At 39.0% G+C, this 20,146-nt stretch overlaps 1 protein-coding gene across 1 annotated transcript in view; it reads left to right on the top strand.

Moving 5' to 3' along the window:
• DNAH14 (dynein axonemal heavy chain 14) overlaps positions 1-20,146 on the top strand; it is a 298,523-nt gene that overhangs the window by 131,677 nt on the left and 146,700 nt on the right. Inside the window, exons 36-41 of the mRNA XM_040636128.1 lie at positions 2,368-2,457; positions 8,541-8,675; positions 12,196-12,411; positions 17,155-17,248; positions 18,538-18,746; positions 19,689-19,941. Coding sequence (XP_040492062.1) covers positions 2,368-2,457; positions 8,541-8,675; positions 12,196-12,411; positions 17,155-17,248; positions 18,538-18,746; positions 19,689-19,941 — 997 coding nt within the window. The remainder of the gene's footprint in view (positions 1-2,367; positions 2,458-8,540; positions 8,676-12,195; positions 12,412-17,154; positions 17,249-18,537; positions 18,747-19,688; positions 19,942-20,146) is intronic.

Genomic DNA, 20,146 nt, shown 5'->3' with positions numbered 1-20,146 from the left:
ATAGTGTATTTTTGATTGTTTACACAGGGACCAGTGACATATAGCATATCCACGTAGGAATATATGTTATTAAATAAATACTCTGTAGGTGTGCTGTTTACACTTCTTGTTCAGTTGAGGTACAGGAGTCTGAATTGCATGCAATAGGCAATTGGAATCTATCCAACTTATTCACATTTCTGTCTCTAACAAAATCTACACTGTGGGGGTGCAGTGTCATTAAGTCAGGGCAACCATAGGATTAACAAAGAATTACCAAAACCATATCCTGGAATAAATGATGTATAGTTTGCCATGAGTTGACTCTATGGAACTTCCCTTACAACCATAAATACTTTACAGTAGAATTATGATTTTATTTCAAAACCTTCCAAAGTAAGGAATTGTGAAAATCTTTAACCAGGAGGGAAGACCTATCTCTTCTTTTGATTATCCCACTTCTGCTGATCCTCTGCATCCCATGCCACCCCTAGTCCACTCCTGCAGACTGTTGGCTTACATCTAGGCAGGTGTCTAGGTTTGTATTGTCCATGGAAGAGAATTCCTAGCCCCTGCATCTAAAACTACTGCGTGTTCAGGCCCTAAGTGGGTGTCTCCTCAACTCCTTTTAAAAGAGGTTGCTCTCATTGCGCTACTAGGTATTTACCCCAAAGATACAAATGCAGTGATCCAAAGGGGCACCTGCACCCCAGTGTTTATAGCAGCAGTGTCCACAATAGCCAAAGTATGGAAAGAGCCCAGATGTCCATCAGCAGGTGAATGGATAAAGAAGATGTGGTATATACATACAATGGAATACTACTCAGCCATCAAAAAAAGAAATCTTTACCTTTGCAATGACATGGATGGAACTAGAGGGTATTATGCTAAGTGAAATAAGTCAATCAGAGAAGACAATTAAATGATTTCATTCATAGGTGGAAGTTAAGAAACAAAACAGAGGAGATTGAGGAAGGGAGGGAAAAATAGAATAAGGTGAAATCAGAGAGGGAGACAAACCATAAGAGACTCTTAACTCTAGGAAACAAACAGAGGGTTGCTGGAGGGGAGGAGGTGGGGAGATGGGGTAACTGGATGATGGACATTAAGGAGGGCATGTGTTGTAATTAGCACTGGTTGTTATATACAACTGATGAATCATTGACCTCTACCCTGAAACTAATAATACACTATATGTTAATTAATTGAATGTAAATAAAATAAAACTTAAAAAATAAAAATGAAAGAGGTTGCTCTCAGCTGATCTCCTACCTCCAGTAGCCTGGCATTGGAAATACTTTGTCTCCATTCGTACAGTCCTGCTGAGTGTTCTGTGTCTCCTTCAGCAGCATCTGTCTGTTCCATCATGGGAATGCAAGGAATGAGAAGTGGAGTAGAAGAGGTCAGTGAGAAAAAGGATAAATCCCACTTTTTTCTGTAGGCACATTTACAGATAATATTGACGCTGAAATTAACCCCACTTTATTTTTTTTTAAGATTTTTTTTTTTTTAGATTTGAGATAGAGACAGAGAGCACTGAGCCAGGGGACAGAGGGAGAGAGAGAAGCAGGCTCCCCACTGAGCAGGGAGCCCGATGTAGGACTTGGTCCCAGGACCCTGAGATCATGACCTGAGCCGAAGGCAGATGCTTCACTGACTGAGCCACCCACATGTCCCTAAACCCCACTTTAGAAGGAAACGTGGCTGCCCTTATAATTCCTGCATTAAAATATTAAGTATCTTTCCAAGCTGCAGCCACTTACTGGATGTTTTAATGTCTAATCACATCAAGTCCTCAGTCTTACAAATTGTGCTTTCTGTTCTAGAATATTCTTAGTATTGTTACAAAGCTGAAAACCTACCTTAATGGTGATTGGAATTACACAAAGATACAGACTCTTTTAAATGTTCTTTTAGCATATGATAATTAGACAATGGTACTATGGTAACAGTTCTTAAATACATCTTAAAGAATGAATTCTTTTTTTTTTCAAAAATTCATTTATTTTAGAGAGTGTGTGGGGGGGGGGAGGGAGAGAGAAAATCTCAAGACAACTCCCCACTGAGGAAGCAGGGCTCGATGCCAGGACCCTGAGATCATGACCTGAGCTGAAATCAAGAGTTGAATGCTCAACTGACTGAACCTCCCAGGAGCCCTAAGAATGAATTTTTAAATTGGGGGAGGGTCTATAAATTTGCTACCTGGGATCTGTGAACATAACATTTTGTGGGTATTGTATCTTGGGGTAAGTAGTAGTCCCAGGTTGGTGAAATTAAGAACTGTCTTAAAGTGCAGTATTTGGTACCTATTAAGAGAGATTTTGTAGGGTTATGTCTTAAGGATTTAATTTGCAATGCACTTTAAATTAATGTATTTATTTTCTTTAGAATGCAATATTTATTGCGACAGAACAGTTGGGCTTACAACAGTGGCCAGCTCAGAAAAAGAAAATCGTACAGTTTTATAATCAACTGCAGGTAAGTGAGGAATGGCATGTTAGCAGCTCTTTGCTCCTGAACCTTAATAGTTCTGATCAAGGAGACAACCAGGGTAACAGTGAAGTGGTTTACTCGGTTTTTTGCCCAGATGTGGTTACTTGACCCTTTAACTTTGAACAGATTATCTTCTTCACCCCTGTCCCCTTACTACATGATTCTAAAAACCCTGCACACGTGGTGTGAGTGTTCGGCCTCGCAGAGCTGCGCCGCCTTTGCATTTTCTGTCCCCATGAATGAACCAGTGGAAAAGATGGTGCATTTCCCTGATAATTAGTAAAATTGTACATTTTCATATTTATTTCTTTGCCATTTGAATTTCCAGATTATATAACGTACTCATTTCTCAATTCGGTTTTTTGTCTTTTTCTTACCAAGTGTGTATAAACTTTTCATTATGCGTTTTTATATCCTATTTCTTTATTGTTTATATGCATTGCAAATAAATTCTCTAAATCTTAGGTTTTCAGAAGTGTTCCTAGTGTTCAGTGTGCGGGAGACATTGTTAATGCAGGAAAGTCCATTGGTCTTTTTCTTATGGTTTGTTTTTGTGAATGTTTAGAAATCTTTTCTATCCGATTTCATAAAGATATTTCTATGATTTTTTTCCAAAATTGTTAAATTTTATTTGCATGGTATTATGCAAATGATACTTGCATTTCCCATTTTTAAGTTGTCTGGAATTTATTTTTCTTTAAGATGTCAAATATGGATCTTTTTCCTCAGATGGATAACCGGTTTTCCCAAGACTTTTCCTCACTGATTTGCTATTTCTCTCATATACCATGTTTCCAGTCTAATAAGGTGGATTTCTTTGTTGATTTCTTCCATGTTTTATTATTTTGGTCTTTATCTTATGACTACACCAGTCTTAATTACCATAGCTTCATAATAGGTTTCCATATCTGGTGGTACCAATTGTAAGAGAAGAAAAAAAAAAAAAAGCTATCCCTGACCCTCTTAGGGTTCCTGGCTGAGTCTGAAAATCAAATTGAGAAAGAAAGATTAGCAGAAGAAAAGCATGCGCATCTTAACTGTATTTGGTATTTTTTTACATGGGAGCCTTTAAAGAGAATAGAGACCCAAAGAAGCGAACAGAACAGGAGGCTTTATAGAAAAAGAAACAATGAGTTTGTGCAGAGTTAGCAGGGCAGAGGGGTTTGGGCTGGGGGTGTAGTAGGTGGTGAAGAAGTAACTAGGAAGATACCGGCCAGTTGAGCCAGGTTTGTCCATAAAGCCTTGTCAGCCCCTCATTTCCCATAAGGATGTCTCTGTCCTCTGGGTACGAAGAGGGCGCCTTTCACGTGGGGCTTTTATGACCTCTTTCAGGGGAAGAAAGGTGAGGTGGGGAAGCTCAGAGTGACCTTCCTGTTTCTGCCATGTAAAGAAGACTCCTCCAGCTTAATCTAACATGCCAAAGACAGGGTGCCTATCTTGTCCTGAGCCCTGCCATCATCTTCCCTCTTTGTCATTTTCCCCGATTCTTAGATAATCAGTTGATTGTTTGCCAGTGAAAAAAAATTAAAATTAAAAAGTCCTATTTGGATTTCTATTCGGATAGAATTGAATGAATAACTCGTGTTGAGAATTTTCATTTTATGGTATCACATTTTTCCCTTCCTGAATATATTGAGTTGATTTAACAAGTTAGCCTGCCACAGCTTCACAGCAGCAGAAAGTGCTAGACTCCTGGGTCAGAAAGGACTGTTTACCACTCAGCAACAGCAGTAGCCTTATCCCCAAGATTTAGTTCTTGGAGGATGACGCGGGGTCAGGTGATGCCTGCATGTGTGGTAAGTGTTCCACAGAAGCACCCCATCTTAGGAACACTGCAGCCTTAGAAGGGGACTACCAGCAGACATTCCTAGCCTTTGCTCAGGAAGGAGACATTATCTTTGTTATTCTAGACAGGAATTTAACGTTCTCCATCCTGATTAGAGGACTGTATCTTCCAAAAACTGTTTGCTATACAAACATCCTTGAAAAGGCAGTCCTAAACAAAGCTTCCGATGCCTCTGTTCAGAGGCATGTAGAAATGTCAGCGACTGTAGAGAATTGTCTCCCCAAAATTCCACCCCTTGTTTATACACTGTCTTGGCTTCTGGTGAATTTTCCCATGGCCGCTCTGTTGACTACTCTGATTAATCTGACTGCCAGGGGCTGGGACCACTTTTATTCAGCTTATTTCCTACAACATTTAGCTAGAGCCTCTATCAAGAGGACGATACACAGTAGGACGGAGCCAACCTAAAATACTAATCTCAGCCATGCCTATCAAAGGTTCGGGGCTCAAACAGCTGAACACATCAGAAGCCATCAGACTCCACCTTAAAAGCCAGGGGGATTTCTCCTGAAGCTGCTATATATTGATTGTTCCTCTTGGTCCAAAGGATTAATCCAGGTAGAGCAAGAGTATCAGCTGTACAGATGTTGTCTCGGCCCAGGAGGAGAAAGGGACCAGGGCCATTCTATCATCCATAACAACCCTGGACTGATGTGACTGCCTTCCTGGGACAAGTTGATGTTTCCTTAAATACTAGATTTTTAACACTTTAACCGCCTCTGAGGTGCAAGTTGCATTGTTTTGGGGAAGGAGACAAGTTGGTGCCTGACTTCTACGTAAGAAATCAAGCCTAAGGGTATACATGGTGCCCTTAGAAAGAGTTTCTTAATAGTTGTTGGGTTCCCCAAACGGGACTATCACAGTTCAAGGGATACAGTTCTCAGTTCGAATAATTAGGTCTAGTTCTTTTTTTGTTTTGTTTTTGGAGTGACCACTTGAGGACAAGCAGTCCAGTCTGACCTGTTTGCCATATCATGAGCCAGATGGCATTTGTCTGCTCCAGGAAATGAGTGAGCAATGGAGATAGGAGTGAGGAAGATAGGCAAGACATCTTGAGCGATGGCCAGGTGTTTTGCCTGGGAGGTGCAGAAGCTGAGGCCACCCCTGCAGTTCCTGCTAGATTTCTCCGTAACGGGTAGGGGAATAACACTTAAATCATGGTCAGTTCTATTTGGTAGGGGGTGGTGGTCCCAGCAGTCAGGAAGATGAAAGGCTCCTACACTTGTTTGGGGTACCCCCTTTGCCAGGAAGGAAAGAGAGGGAGTTCTGAAAGACAAAAGATCTTCAGTATTCATCTTTCCCCCTGTATTCCGTGGTCTGAGGTGTGCCCTCCCTAGGTGTCTGGGTTTTTGCTGCTCTTGCACTGCCACAAAATTGGTATGCCCCATTTCAGTACTTTTTACCATAATTATTTTCTAAACATCCCCTGCTGTGATGCACGAGGGACAAGGGCATTTTTATGGAACTTGGAACCATTATGTACCCTGCTTTGGCCTGCGTGGGCCACTGTGGAAGGACTCATCAGGAAGTATACTCGATCAAGTGGTCATTATCCTTATGGCCTAAGACCATGTCATTCCAAGAGAATCCAGGTAATTGAACCAGAATTAAATTTGAATCCTCTGGGCCCCATTTTGGAATGTGTACAATCAGGGTGGCCTGAGGTCGTCATTAGGGAACAGAAAGAAACCCCATGCTCAGGATTGGTCAGAATGAATCCCAAATTCTCAAAATAGATCTCTATAATCCCCCTTCTCTTTTATGCTGATAATTACCTAGGAAGCAGATGAAAGGAAATGAACCCCTTCTGGGGATGTCTACATTCAATGACCAGCCCTCCCTGGTAAGGTGTGTGGACAAAGAAAAGGGAAGGGGCATGGATCAGAAATCTTTGGAGTCAGTCTTTGAGAAGGCTGTTCCAATGCTCAGTAATACCAGATGCATATGGATGGTAGGGAGCATAGGAGGCCCACAGAATGTCTGGACCATCAGCTCGTGGTTAAGAGACTCCTATAATAAAAGGTATACCATTGTCCGACTGCAAATGGTCCAGAAATCCAAATGACACAATTTTCGTTTCAAGAAACATAATGGTGTGGCTGGAGTTAGCTGATTGGATCAAAACAGCAATCCCATAGCCTGAAATAGTGTCAGTGTCAGTGAGTCACCACCAATAGCCCCAGGAGAGGGGGTGTGCAGATCTGATGAAGAATCTGCCTGGAGTATGTGGGGGTCATTCGTGCCCAGGCAGTACGACTCTTCCCACCATGAAGTCTGGAGCACAGCAGTAGTCCCTGTGTCACAAACACACGGTCCTTTACTTTGTGAGTTCTGTGACGGAGAACACGTTGCCACATCCCATGTGACGTTGTGTCCAGCCAGCAATCATGGCAGTCTGGGAAGGACAGGCTTGATCAGCAGCCTGGTTCTGGGTCCTCGTCGTGGGCCCATGAGTAACTCCGATAGTCTCAGTAGCGGCCCCAATTCGCTTCCACAGTTCACAACTCCAGAGAGGGTTATCTTTAATCTTGTAGTCCGTAACAGTTTCCCAAGTGGCAGGCCAAATAGCAAGGCCACTGCCAAAGCCAGAGTCAGAGTTCTCACCGTGAACAGAACTGACAGGTCTGCTCTTGGTTCTTCATTGCTGGCTCTGAGGAGGGACAGCGAGAGCCTTCAGGTCTCAGCTAGGCTGAGCCACCAGTAAAACGGACTAAGGCATATACGGGATCTTTGTAAATCAAGGGCTTCACTGGGCCAGCAGCTTTGCTTTAGGACGTGAAGTAGGGGATAAAGTTGCTCCCACAGAGACAGCTGCCTCTCTTTCATGTAAGGCCATGATGCCCCGGTGGCCAGTTAGCTGCGTCATGCAAGGCTTTTGGACTCCTTCTCACCTGGCCAGTTGCAGGATGGAATTATCAGAGCAGAGAATCATAAGACCTACATGAGGATAAAGAGACTGGAATGGAAGTGAAAAATATTTTAGCTTTATCCATATTTGAATTTTAATGTATTTATTTGATATATTATTAAAGATAATCATTTCTTTAATCCTATTCCAGTAGTCTAAAAGAGATGGGGAGGGACACTTTAAGAGCTTTAGCATCTGACGCTTTCCCCCTTGTCTTAGTCCGTTTGGGCTGTCGTAACAAAATACCGTAGATGGGGTGGTTTAAACAATAGACATTTATTTCTCACTGTTCTGGAGGCTGGGAAGTTTAAGATCAAAGTGCTAGCAGATTTGGCTTCTGGTGAGAGCTCTCTTCCTGGCTTGTGGATGGTCCCCTTCTCACTGTGTCCTCACATAGTGGAGAGATGTTAAACTCTGGTCCCTCTCCCTCTTTTTGTAAAGACACTAATCCCATCACAGGCCCACCCTCATGACCTCGTCTAAACCTAATTACCTAGCAAAGGCCTCACTTCCAGTATTGTTGCATTGGGTGTCAGCCTCAACATTTGAATTTTAGAGGAACACAAACATGGACTCTGTAACACCATTTGTGATTGGGTTGGACAGAAGAAGATGGGATCAAGCAAATTTTGTAAGAGATGAGGAACTTTGGACAGTGGGTACCTAGTGGTTTTATTAACTAGATTAGGGAATAAGAGAAGCAACAAGTGTGAAAAGAAGGTGTAGATTAGATTATGTTGACTTTGAAAATCATGTGAGACATCCAGATGGAAGTATCTAGTAGACCACTGAAATTTCACTCAGGCACATAGAACCAAAGCCTGGAAAAAATAAATACATTAGGAAGTCATTAGAACTCAGGTCATAGTGAAAGATGTTCAAGTTGATGAGATTGGTAGGGCTAATGTAGGAAGAAGGGAGAGAGAAAAGGATGAATTAGAGAAGACTAACATGGAAATGACATTCAAAACTCAAAAGAGAAAAGAATAGAGAAGAGGAAAGCGGAGATAAATCATATTACAGAAGCCAATCTTAGAGAAAGGTCCAAAAATAAAGGAGAATTGGATAAAGATAAACCATCAAATATCAAGAATTGAAAGTCATCCTTTGAATTTTAAAATTAGGAGGTTTCTGTTTATTTTGACATTAACCTAGTCAATGAAAACAGAACCCAGATTATAATAGATTGAACAGTAATATGAAGGAAGGGTTTGTGGATACAGAGATGTGTTTGAAATAAGAACCTTCGCATTTCATCTTAGCTGAACCATCAGTAAACCAAAATTAAATCATAAATCTGCAATTTTGTTTTAGACTTGCGTTGGTGTGATGTTAGTAGGCCCAACGTGTGGAGGAAAGACAACAGTCAGAAGAATTTTAGAAAGAGCATTAACACTATCACCAGTTGAAGACTTCCTATCAAGTAAAGAAAGGGCATCTATTTCACAGGTAAATACTAAGTAATATGTCTCTATTTCTTCAATCTTACTTTATACTTCAGTAACATTTTATGTCCTGTTTATATAAGTATGTTCTTTTTAAATTTATGCTAGGAATTTTGTAGTTAGGAATCATTGTAGTAAATAGGATTTTTTTTTATTTCAATCTCAAACTAGTAATTACTAGTAATTACTACTACTAAAATCCGTGGAATTATATATTTATTTTGTATTTAGTCACCTTCATGGACTGGTAATGTTAAATTGTAATTGTTTTTATAGGTGATCAATTGAATCATCTTCAAATGAATATGATTTTGTCTCTTTTGTAATATTTATATAATTTTTATTCTTATTGCATTGATTAACCCTCCCAAACAGTGTTAACTGTAATAATATCTTGTTTCTTTATCTGAAATACCGTTAATATTGCTGCATTTAATATGGTATTTGCTCTTTGTGTATGATAGTCTTTCATACGCTGGGAATTTTCTTCCATTCTCATTATACTTTGGTTTTGATTTTTGGAATTTATGAAATAACTTTTCAGAATCTATTTTTTTATATTTTAATAGGTTAATAAGCTATGTTGATAGATTTATTAATATTAAATTATCCTGGAATTCCTAGAATAACTCTGACTTTTTCATATATATATATTTTTTTTTAATGACTAATATTTTTATTTCATTTTTTCCAAATTTTTATTTAAATTCTAGTTTATAGCATAGTAATACTTTCAGGAGTAGAATTCAGTGATTCATCACTTATATCTAACACCCAGTGCTCATCATGACAAGTGCCCTCCTTAATGCCCATCCCCCATCCTAGCCCATCCCCCACCCAACTCCCTCCATCACCCCTCAGTCTGTTCTCCCTCATTAGGAGTCTCTTATGGTTTGTTTCCCTCTTTTTCCCCCCCTTCCCATATGTTCATCTGCTGTTTCTTAAATTCCACATATGAGTGAAATCAGATGGTATTTTTATTAAATATAAAGTTAGATCCCGATAAATAACGTGTCCTTCAGTTGTCTTATTTAAAGGCTCGGCTGTCGTTATTCCACAAGTTTTAGAAAATCAGGTTCTCAGTTCTGCAGTTGGCTTGTTTCAGGTGGCATGCAGTTTCTTTCCATTTTTAGCTCTTACTTTCAATAAGCAAGAAAATGTGTCTTCTTTTCTGTAGTTCGCAATGTATGTCTTTCTCCTCCTCGATTAAATGTATTCCAAAGTATTTTATTCTTTGGATGCTATTATAAATGGACTTGAAATTTCTTAAACTTTGTTGTTGTTGTTGAAGCGTGTTCATTGCTGCTATATGGGAATGCAACTGATTTTTGTGTGTTGATCTTATATCCTGCAGATATGCTGGTTCATTTATTGGCTCTAGTAGTTGTTTTGTAGATTCTTTGGGATTTTCTATATATAGAATCATGTCATATTTAAATGGAGATACTTTTACTTCTCTCTTTGCAATTTGGATGCTTTTTAATTTATCACCTGATTACCCGGCTAGGACTTTCAGTGCAGTGTTTAATAGCAGCGGTGAAAATGGGAATTCTTGCCTTGTACCTGATATTAGGGCGAAAGCTTCCAGGCTTTCACCACTGACTATGGTATCATCTGTGGGTTTTTCATAAATACCCCTGATTATAGTAAGGAAGTTCCTTTCTATTTCTAGTTTGTTGAGTGTTTTTACCGTGAAAGGGTGTGAAACTTTATCGGATGTTTTTTTCTGCCTCTCTTAATGTGATCATGTGGTTTCTTTTGTCGTATTAATATGCTATATCACATTGATTGATTTTTTTGTTGTTGTTGAACCCACCCCTCCATTCCTAAAATAAATCTCATCTGGTCATGGTGAATCATCCTTTCAATGTGCTGTTGCATTCAGTTTGCTAGCACGTTCTTGAGGATTTTTGCATCTCTATGCTTAAGGGATACTGGTGTGTCCTTTTCTCATGGTGTCTTGGTGTGGATTTGGTATCAGGATCATTCTAGCCTCACAGAATGTGTTAGGAAGTATTTTTTCCTTTTCTATTTTTTTTGCAAGAATTTGAGTAAGGTTGGTGTTAATTCATTTTCAGGTGTTTGGTAAAACTCATCTACCATCTGATTTGGGACTTTCTTGGAGATTTTGATGACTGATTCAGTCTCTCTGCTTGTTACAGATCTGTTGAGATTTTCTGTTTCTTCTTGAGTTAGTTTTGATAATTTTTGTTATTTCTAGAAATTTATCTGTGTCCTGTAGATTACGTAATTTGGCATACAGTCATTCATAATGTTTTCTTATAATCCTTTTAATTTCTGCAAGGCGCTAGGAGTGTCCATACTTTATTTCTGATATTATTTGTGTCTTTTTTAATTTAATAATTATTTCCTTTTTTATTGAGGTATAACTGACATATAGTATTATATTGTTTCAGGTGTGCAACATAGTTATTTGACATTTATATATATTGTGAAATGATGACCACTAGTCTAGTTACCATGTCACTGAACAAAATTAATAGTGTTATTGACTGTATTGCCCATGCTGTGCATTGCATATCCATGACTTATTTTTTATATGACTAGAATTTTGTACCTTTTGATTCCTTTCAACTATTTTGGTCCCCCTCCCAATATATTTCCCCTCTGGCAACCACCAATATATTCTCTGTATCTATGAGTCTTGGGTTTTTGTCTTTTAGATTCCACATATAAGTGAAATCATGTGGTATTTGTCTTTCTCTCTCTGACTTACTTCCTGAGCATAATCCCAAGATTATTCTTGGCTTGTCTCTCTCTCTCTCTTTTTCCCTTTGCTGATGTGTTTTGTTTCTTAAATTCCACATATAAGTAGTGTATAGAATTGTTGAGCCACTATAGTGTACAACTGAAACTAATATAACACTGTATGTTAACTACACTAGAATTAAAATGAAAAAAAAAAACAATATTAAGTCTTCCAATCCATATATGTATATATTTTCTAGATATAAGTCCCTTATCAGGGACTATGATTTACAAACCCTTTCTTTCATTTCGTGGTTGTCTTTATTTTCTTGATGGTATCCTTTGAAACACCAAAGTTTTTAACCTTGATGAAGTTCAGTCTATTTTTTCCATGTTGTTACAAAATGGAAAGATTTTATTCTTTTTTTTAATGATGAATAGGATTCCGTCATATATATATATACACACACGTGTGTGTGTGTATGTGCGTGCATGTGTGTGTATACACACCACATCTTCTTTATCCATTCTTCCATCAGTGGACATTTAGGTTGCTTCTGTATTTTGGACATTGTAAATAATGTTGAAATAAACATAAGGGTGCATATAACTTTTCAAATTAGTGTTTTTGTTTTCTTCAAATAGATAACAAAGAGTGGAATTGTTAGATTATTAATTAATGATCACAGATTATTAGGGTCTCTTTCTTTGGAGTGAAAGACCTCTCCTAAAACTCTTTGGTGTTAATAGTGCAAAAATTTAAATAATTGTACTATAGTTAGTGCCTTTAAGAAACCACACTGGATTTTTTTCAGATTTCAGGAAGAAAAGGAAAAGTAGATATTTGTGTTTTAAATCCGAAGTGTATCACTGTTGGTGAACTATATGGACAACTGGATCCTAATACTATGGAATGGACTGATGGATTATTATCAACAGCAGTTCGAAATTATGTATATTTTAACACTGCAAGGAACTCAAAGAAAGACAGCGATTTCGGACTGAAATCAAGAATCTCAGATGCATCTGATGTAAGTTAATATGGAAGGATTATTTTTGTCTATTGTGGATTACTTCATTGTTTAAAGATTGATATTTAAGCATTATTATACTTACCAGTATAAAAGTAAATTTAAAAATTATTATGCTCAGGGGCGCCTAGGTGGCACAGTCATTAAGCGTCTGCCTTCGGCTCAGGGCGTGATCCCGGCGTTCTGGGATCGAGCCCCACATCAGGCTCCTCCGCTAGGAGCCTGCTTCTTCCTCTCCCACTCCCCCTGCTTGTGTTCCCTCTCTCAGTGGCTGTCTCTCTCTCTCAAATAAATAAAATCTTTAAAAAAAAATTATTATTATCAGTTTAAAAAGGAGAAAAATTAGAAGCTATGAAAAACCAGAAAATATGACACCGGGTTTTAAAATGGTTGGTAAACAATAAGATGAAAGATACTGGCTTTTAAAGTAGCACAGAGTGGGTTAAGTGTAAGCAGAGGGTGATCTAGTGATTCTGTCACCACCAGTATATCTTACAAATTAATGAGTATGAAAATACTTCATTGGAAAAGTGAAAAAGTTTTTGATACAAAATTCATCACAAAATCAACATAAATAGCAAACAAAAATTTGAATGTTGTATTCTCATTAGTTATAAGTAGGAATTACTAGTAAATTTCATTAGCCAAAATGTATTAACAGATGAATGGCGTTTAAAACCAAACAGATAAACAAAGATTTTTTTTTAAGTTTTTACTTAAGTTCCAGTTAGTTAACACAGAGTGTAATATTAATTTCAGGCGTACAGTATAGTGATTCAGCCCTTCCATGCATCACCCATGCTCATCACGACAAGTGCACTCTTAGCCCGTTTACCTGTCTCACCTGTCCTCCCGCCCACCTCCCACCCAGTGACCATCAATGTGTTCTCTAGAGTTAAGAGTCTGTTTTTTGGTTTCTCTCTCTCTCTCTTTTTTTTTCTCCCTTGCTCATTTGTTTTGTTTCTTAAATTCCACATACGAGTGATGAATAGAATTGTTGAGCCACTATATTGTACACATGAAACTAATATAACACCGTATCTTAACTACACTAGAATTAAAATGAAAAAAAAGTATTAAGTCTTCCAATCCATATTTTTTTTTCTAGATGCAAGTATCTTATCAGGGACTATGATTTACAAACACTTTCTTTCATTTTGTGGGTTGTCTTTATTTTCTTGATGGTATCCTTTGAAACACAAGTTTTTAACCTTGATGAAGTTCAATCTATTTTTCCTTTGTCACTTGTTTTTTGATATCATATCTGAAGAAAGCTTTGCATAATTCAAGGTCAAAGACTTTATTCTGTGCTTTATTATAAGAGTTTTATGGTTTTCACTTTTCTATTTAGGTCTTTGGTCTCTTTTGGGTTGACTTTTGTGTCGAAGGGATCCCAGTTCATTCTTTTGCATCTGAATATCCACTTGTTCCAGAACTATTGTTGAAAAGACTGTTCTTTCCCACATTGAATTGTCTTGTCACTCTTGTCAAAATCAACTGATTGTGATTGTAGGGATTTATTTCTGGACTTTCTGTTCCATTAATCTTGACGTCTATCCTTATGCAAATGCCACACTTGATTACTGGAGCTTTGCACTAAGTTTTGAAATAGAAAGCTAAAGTAGTTTTTAAGACCTTGACAAATTGATTCTAAAATGTACGTAGAAGAACCAAGGTCCCTGATATTCCTGAATAAAAAAACAAGGGGAAGAATCTGGGTGGTGAGATCTGCCAGAGGTCAAGAATTATTATAAAATTGGGGTACGACAGCGTGCTATTGGTGCAGAAAAAGTTGGCGGTTCTGAACTACTCTGTGCCTATGACATAATGTAAAAATGTGTAGAAAAAATAACTGAATTTTGTAGAGAAATTGATAAATCACATCCTAGTGTGAGATTTTATTGCATCATTCTCAGTAATTGATAGAGAAGGAATATCCTAAAGTGGCTGTGATTAAATTCTTCATGCTAATTATCACCAGTTAGAAATGGAAATAGGAAAAATTCTGCTAACAGTGGCAAAAATCTATAAAAAAATACATTGGAATAAATGTAAAAGAAAGGAACTTGTCATGGGAGGGTGGCAGCGAGGGAGGCAGGAATACCTATACCAAATTAATATACGGATATAATGTCTTTCCAAGCAAAATCCCCCTTTAAAAAAAAGTGAATTAAATGACTTTAAAGTTCATTAGGAAGTATAAATGTTCCAAGAGTTCAAAGAAAATCTGGGCAAAAAACCATAGTGCTTTTTATTTCTAAAATGTTCTATATTAATTTTAGAACAAATCCATACTGTAACCAAAACAGTGAGGTACAATATAATGCAGTGCCATAGTTAATAACACGGTATTGGATATTTGAAAGTTTGTAAGAGAGCGGATCTTCAGAGTTCTCACCGCAAGAAAAAAATGTTTACGTATGTGTAGTGATGGATGCTAACCAGACTTTTATGATCATTTCATAATCTACACAAATACTGAATTCATTATATCACACATCCGAGACTAATGTAATGTCGAGTGTTGAGTACATGTCAGGAAAAAAAAAAAAAAAGGTAGCACTTTTCAAAACCTGAATAAAATCCCTGGAAGGTGCTAACACAGAAACGGAACCAGTCAGAGTCCAGAAACATATTCAGACATATATAGGAAATTAATATACAACTGAAGTAATATTTCTAATCAGGAAAAGCATTGTTTACTCAATTCATTGTTTATATAGATTGCTATTTTGTGATGTGAAAACATAGAAAGACCCTTACCTCTACCTCATTCCCTACCCAGAAATAAATTTCCAGGGGTGACTGGGTGGCTCTGTGGATTAAGCTCAGGTTGTGATCCCCAGGTCTTGGGATCAAGTCCCGCATCAGGCTCCCTGCTCAGCAGGGAGCCTGCTTCTCCCTCTCCCTCTGCCTGCCGCTCCCCCTGCCTGTGCTCTTGCTCTTTGTCAAATAAAAAAGGGAAGGAAGGAGGGAGGGAGGGAAGGAGAAAATTCCAGATGAAATAACCAACTAAATATAAAAATAAAATTATAAAAACATAATAATATTTGGGGACATATTTGTAGAGTTAGGAAGACCTTAACTAAAACTGGGAACCCAAAAATCATAAATGGGAGATAAAATTATTTGACTGTAAATATAAGAAAAAAATTTTTTAATAGTTGCAACAGACAGCTTCTATTAAAGCAAACCACAGTCTGGAAGAAAGCTTACAGCATCTTATAGGAGTGAGTTAGTATCCTTGCTATAGACGAGGTGCTATAAGAATAGACGCAAATAAGAAAGGATGGAAAACTCAGGAGATGAGGAAGGCTATGACTAGAACGCTGATCGAACACATGAAAATGGTCAAGTGACATATGAAAGACCCACAGCCTAAGTATTAGTCAAAAATTAAAAATTGTAGGGGCGCCTGGGTGGCACAGGGGTTAAGCGTCTGCCTTCAGCTCAGGGCGTGATCCCAGCGTTCTGGGATCGAGCCCCACATCAGGCTCCTCCGTTATGAGCCTGCTTCTTCCTCTCCCACTCCCCCTGCTTGTGTTCCCTCTCTCGCTGACTGTCTGTATCTCTGTCAAATAAATAAATAAAATCTTTAAAAAATAAATAAATAAAATAAAAAAATAAAAAAAATAAAAATTGTAGCAATGATAGGTTTCACATTTTTCTCATCAAGTTTTCACAACCTAAGAATATCAGTAGCTAAACCATTTGGTATTAACGAAGATGTGGAGAAACAAACATTCCTACATCTTGTTGGTGGAAGTATTGTCACAAACTTTCAAAAAGAAATCCAATAGAATTTATTAAGGATTAAAATCCAGATAACATTAGACCCACAATCCTACATTTTTTAAAAATCTAGGGAAAGAAATGCAGTAGCGCATAATGACTTATGTACAGGGCTGGTAAGTGCAGACTTATAGAAATAATCATTGGAAACAGCCCTGTGCTTGGTCCTCTCCCTGATGAGCCTTGAGAATGAGAAGTGGCTGGTTACCGTCTGTTGGGTTGTGAGGCCCTGGCTGAAACATGGGCCTCACTCCTGTGTGTGGTCTCTCTCTGGAGCCCACTGGCTCTAGTGTTTGGTCAGCTTCCCCTACTCTTGGGGGCAAAGAAAACCAGTGCTAGTCAGCTGATGATATGGGACTCGACCCTGTTGAGGAGCAAAATAATAAAGTCCCCCAGATAATTAAGAGTTAACTGTATGCATAGATCAGAATTTCTCAGAGATTCGTGTGAGCACAACCTGTATTTGTATCACCTGGGGAGTATAATACAAATGGGGATTCCTGGACAACTCTGCAAACCGATTCTGTCAGAGTCTCCAAGGATGAGGTGTTAGAATCTGTGGTTTAGCAGATCCTGGAGGTAATTCTTCTGTGCCTAAAATTTTAAAAGTACTATGAAGGAGGGGGGAAATATGCACCAAAATATCAACAGTGATTCTTTATAGATGGTGGAAATTCAGAGAATATTTGCTTTCTTCTTTGTGCTTTATGTTTTTATTTTAATGTTATACGAGCATGTACTGTGTGGGGGGAAACAACCAAAAGAATTCTCTAAAAGAAAACGGCCTGTATTCACCCCTCAGCTCAGCCAAACTGTGCCGGTTACGGGGAGGTCTTTCAGTGACAGAACCTTCTTCCTTTTCCCATTTTTATTCTGGAGAGCATATTGGTATATCCATTGGAACTAGAAAGTGTGGTCAAATTAACATTATTGATTACGTAAATATTTTAGGTTTTCAAACTCGATTTCTCTGATGCGGCAGATACTGACATTAATATATTTGAGAAGGAGATGGAGAAGGACGTTAACATTCCAGAAAGTCAGAGTAAGTGTTATTTGATTCAATAAAGTGATTGATTATGAGCTTTATTTCTATTTTTAAAAACATTTTTGATGAGTGATATTTTGTTCTTTTACTATATTTTTTCCGTGTTTATTTAGAATTTGTGTATTAATCATATACTATGGTATATTCATCTATAATTCTGTTATAGAAGTGGTAGGTCTTATATAACCCTTTCAGTTTATAAATGAACATTAATATCTCAAGAGAACCAAGTAGATACTAAAGGTAGAAGTAATACTGTGTGGAAACCTACAATAGTGTTGTCTCTGAAGTGGACTCGAGACAATCTGCCTGTTCCCAGGCCAAGTACTACAACCCAAGCACACTCCTCTAAGAAGGATTGCACACCCACTGTGTGCCACTCTGCGGTGTACAGGGAATGGAGAGTGGGGGTGGGGGGTGATCCTGCTCCGGAGGAGTGGGCAGGGTGCTGCTGGAGCCCCCCCCCAGAGTGCTTTCACGGCTCCAGGGTGGCCCCCCCCCAGAGTGCTTTCACGGCTCCAGGGTGGCCCTCTAGCCACACATTCGCCAGCCAGATATGAGCCAGACGCTGAAAGAGGCTTCTGCTGTTGCTTCTGCTGTTGCTTCTGCGTTTCGAGAAGCCCTCGATTGTTGTGTGGCACTCTCTGGTGTGCAGGTTGGAGAGCACAGTCCTTGGGCGCAGCAAGTTCCCTTCCAGCGTTTGAAGACAGGCCCCGAGTCACGTGTTTCAGCCAGTCTGACCATCCGCCTCCTGGCTGTCCTCCCTCTTCTGCTGGGCTCTCATGTCTTTCAGGTGGCTCACTACTTTCTGTGTCCACAGTGACCCACACGTTCCTCCCCTAGCTTGACCAGTGGGTTTTCTAGAACTGTGGGGCAGGGTGGTTGCCTGTAGCTATGGAAAGAGGAGTAAATGGGGTCACGGTGTGAACTACTCTGGAATGTATTCGACTCTTTCTTCGAAGGGCATCTACTTCCCTTTCCTGTTTCCCAGAGGCAGCATATCCAAACAGTGCTCTGGGTGGAAAGGGGAGACTCACAAACCATAGCATTATGGAAAGAGAACTCCTGGATCTCCAAAATTTAAAGGCTAATGTTGAAATAATGTTGAAAGAATTACTAAGTATATACTATGGGTAGTTATTTTTATTTAATAAATAGTAGAGACTGCATAAAAACATATTCAGTCTAGTGTTTTCTAGGATATCTAACTCCATATAGACAATTTGCAAGATTGTAGTAAAAGAAAACATTATTCTCAGTTACATCAAAAATACCTTTCTCTGCAGACTACAGTTGGCAGTGGATTATTTTAGATGGTCCAGTGGATACCTTCTGGGTAGAAAATTTAAACTCCATGCTGGATGATACTGGAACATTATGCCTAGCAAACAGTGAGAGAATAGTCTTAACTAATAAAATACGAGTGATTTTTGAAGTGGACAGTCTCTCTCAGGCCAGTCCTGCTACTGTCAGCCGATGTGCAATGGTCTATATGGTAAGTTTCCAAAATCAAATTTCATAAAGAAAATGTATTGTTTAGTCATTATCTACAGCATTTTTGATGAATGGTTTATCGTTGCCCCTGGACTCGGCAGGGTGATCGCGGTAGGTCAGTTTTGTGTCCCCTGAAGCCTCCTAACCCAGAAGCGCATGTGAGCGTAATTACGGTGTGTAAACGAGTCCTCCGGGGCTGGAACGTGCGTGTTCTCAGTGCTGTGAGCGAGTGGCGCCTTCTAGACGGCAGGGGCCGCGGCCTCGGTTATTTTTCTGTAGAGGAACCGCTGCCCTGAAGCCTTTTTGCACGGAATCTGTGACCCTTCGGACCCGCGGAGCACAGCCCCGTGGTGAGAGGGGTGGACGACACAACAAAGACTAGGTTTCTTCTCTCCAGGAAATTAAGTAGTAGCCGCGACCTGCCCTGTGTCCTGTAGCAAAGCAGATGCTGCCTTCCCCTCAGCACGTACACGTAACCTCAGCGCTCCTCCCTGCACGTAATGCCCCGGGTGCTTGTTGTCGTGTAAGACCGTGGTTACGGTCACAAATCCGAGACAGGTCACTCTTTTTTTTTTTTTTAATTTAAATCCAGTCAATTAACATATAACATATTATTAGTTTCAGAGGTAGAGGTCAGTGATTCATCAGTTGCATACAACCCCCATTGCTCATCACATCACGTTCCCTCCTTAATGCCCATCCCCCAGTTGCCCCAGCCACCCAGCCCTCCTCCAGCAACCCTCAGTTCGCTTCCTATGATTAAGAGCCTCTTGCTGTTGAGACCGGTCATTTTTTAAGCTGTTTTGATCAGTTGCACTTTGATGAATGATGATTCTGAACCATATTCTGCCAGGGGCAGTGGTGAAGTAAAGAGACGATAAGAAAGAAGACGGACACGGTATTTTTCTTCATTTATGTAACATCTTGTGCTTTATGTTGGTAGGATCCTGTTGATCTGGGATGGGAGCCTTATATGAAGTCATGGCTTTCGAAAACTTCTAAAATTATGAGTCAAACAGGAGTGAGTTGTCTTGAATTCATGATTAAAAATAGTGTTGCAGACGGACTACAGTTTATAAAGAAGTATCAGAAATGTCAGCCGTTTCCTGTCCAGGATGTAATGATTGTTATAACTCTGTGCAGAATTCTTGATGCTTTCTTTGACTTCATGGGTAAAAATGGAGGCTTTGGAAAATGTGAGTTTCCCCCCCTTATATTAGTGGTCTTGTATCTCACCTCATCAATGCCAATTAGTCACCACCTTTTATTGAGTTTTATCAAAGAAAACAAAGAAAGACCAGGAATTTCTAGTCTGTTTGAACCAACAGCAGACATGCACATGGAACAAACTAAAAACCATTTATAAAGGAGCACATGAACAAAGTAAAGTAATATCATATG

Source organism: Ursus maritimus, unplaced genomic scaffold (assembly GCF_017311325.1).
Source record: "Ursus maritimus isolate PB19 unplaced genomic scaffold, ASM1731132v1 scaffold_2, whole genome shotgun sequence".
NCBI lineage: Eukaryota > Metazoa > Chordata > Mammalia > Carnivora > Ursidae > Ursus > Ursus maritimus.
Note: the sequence above shows the minus strand (reverse complement) of the source record. Positions and strands in the feature narration are given on the sequence as shown.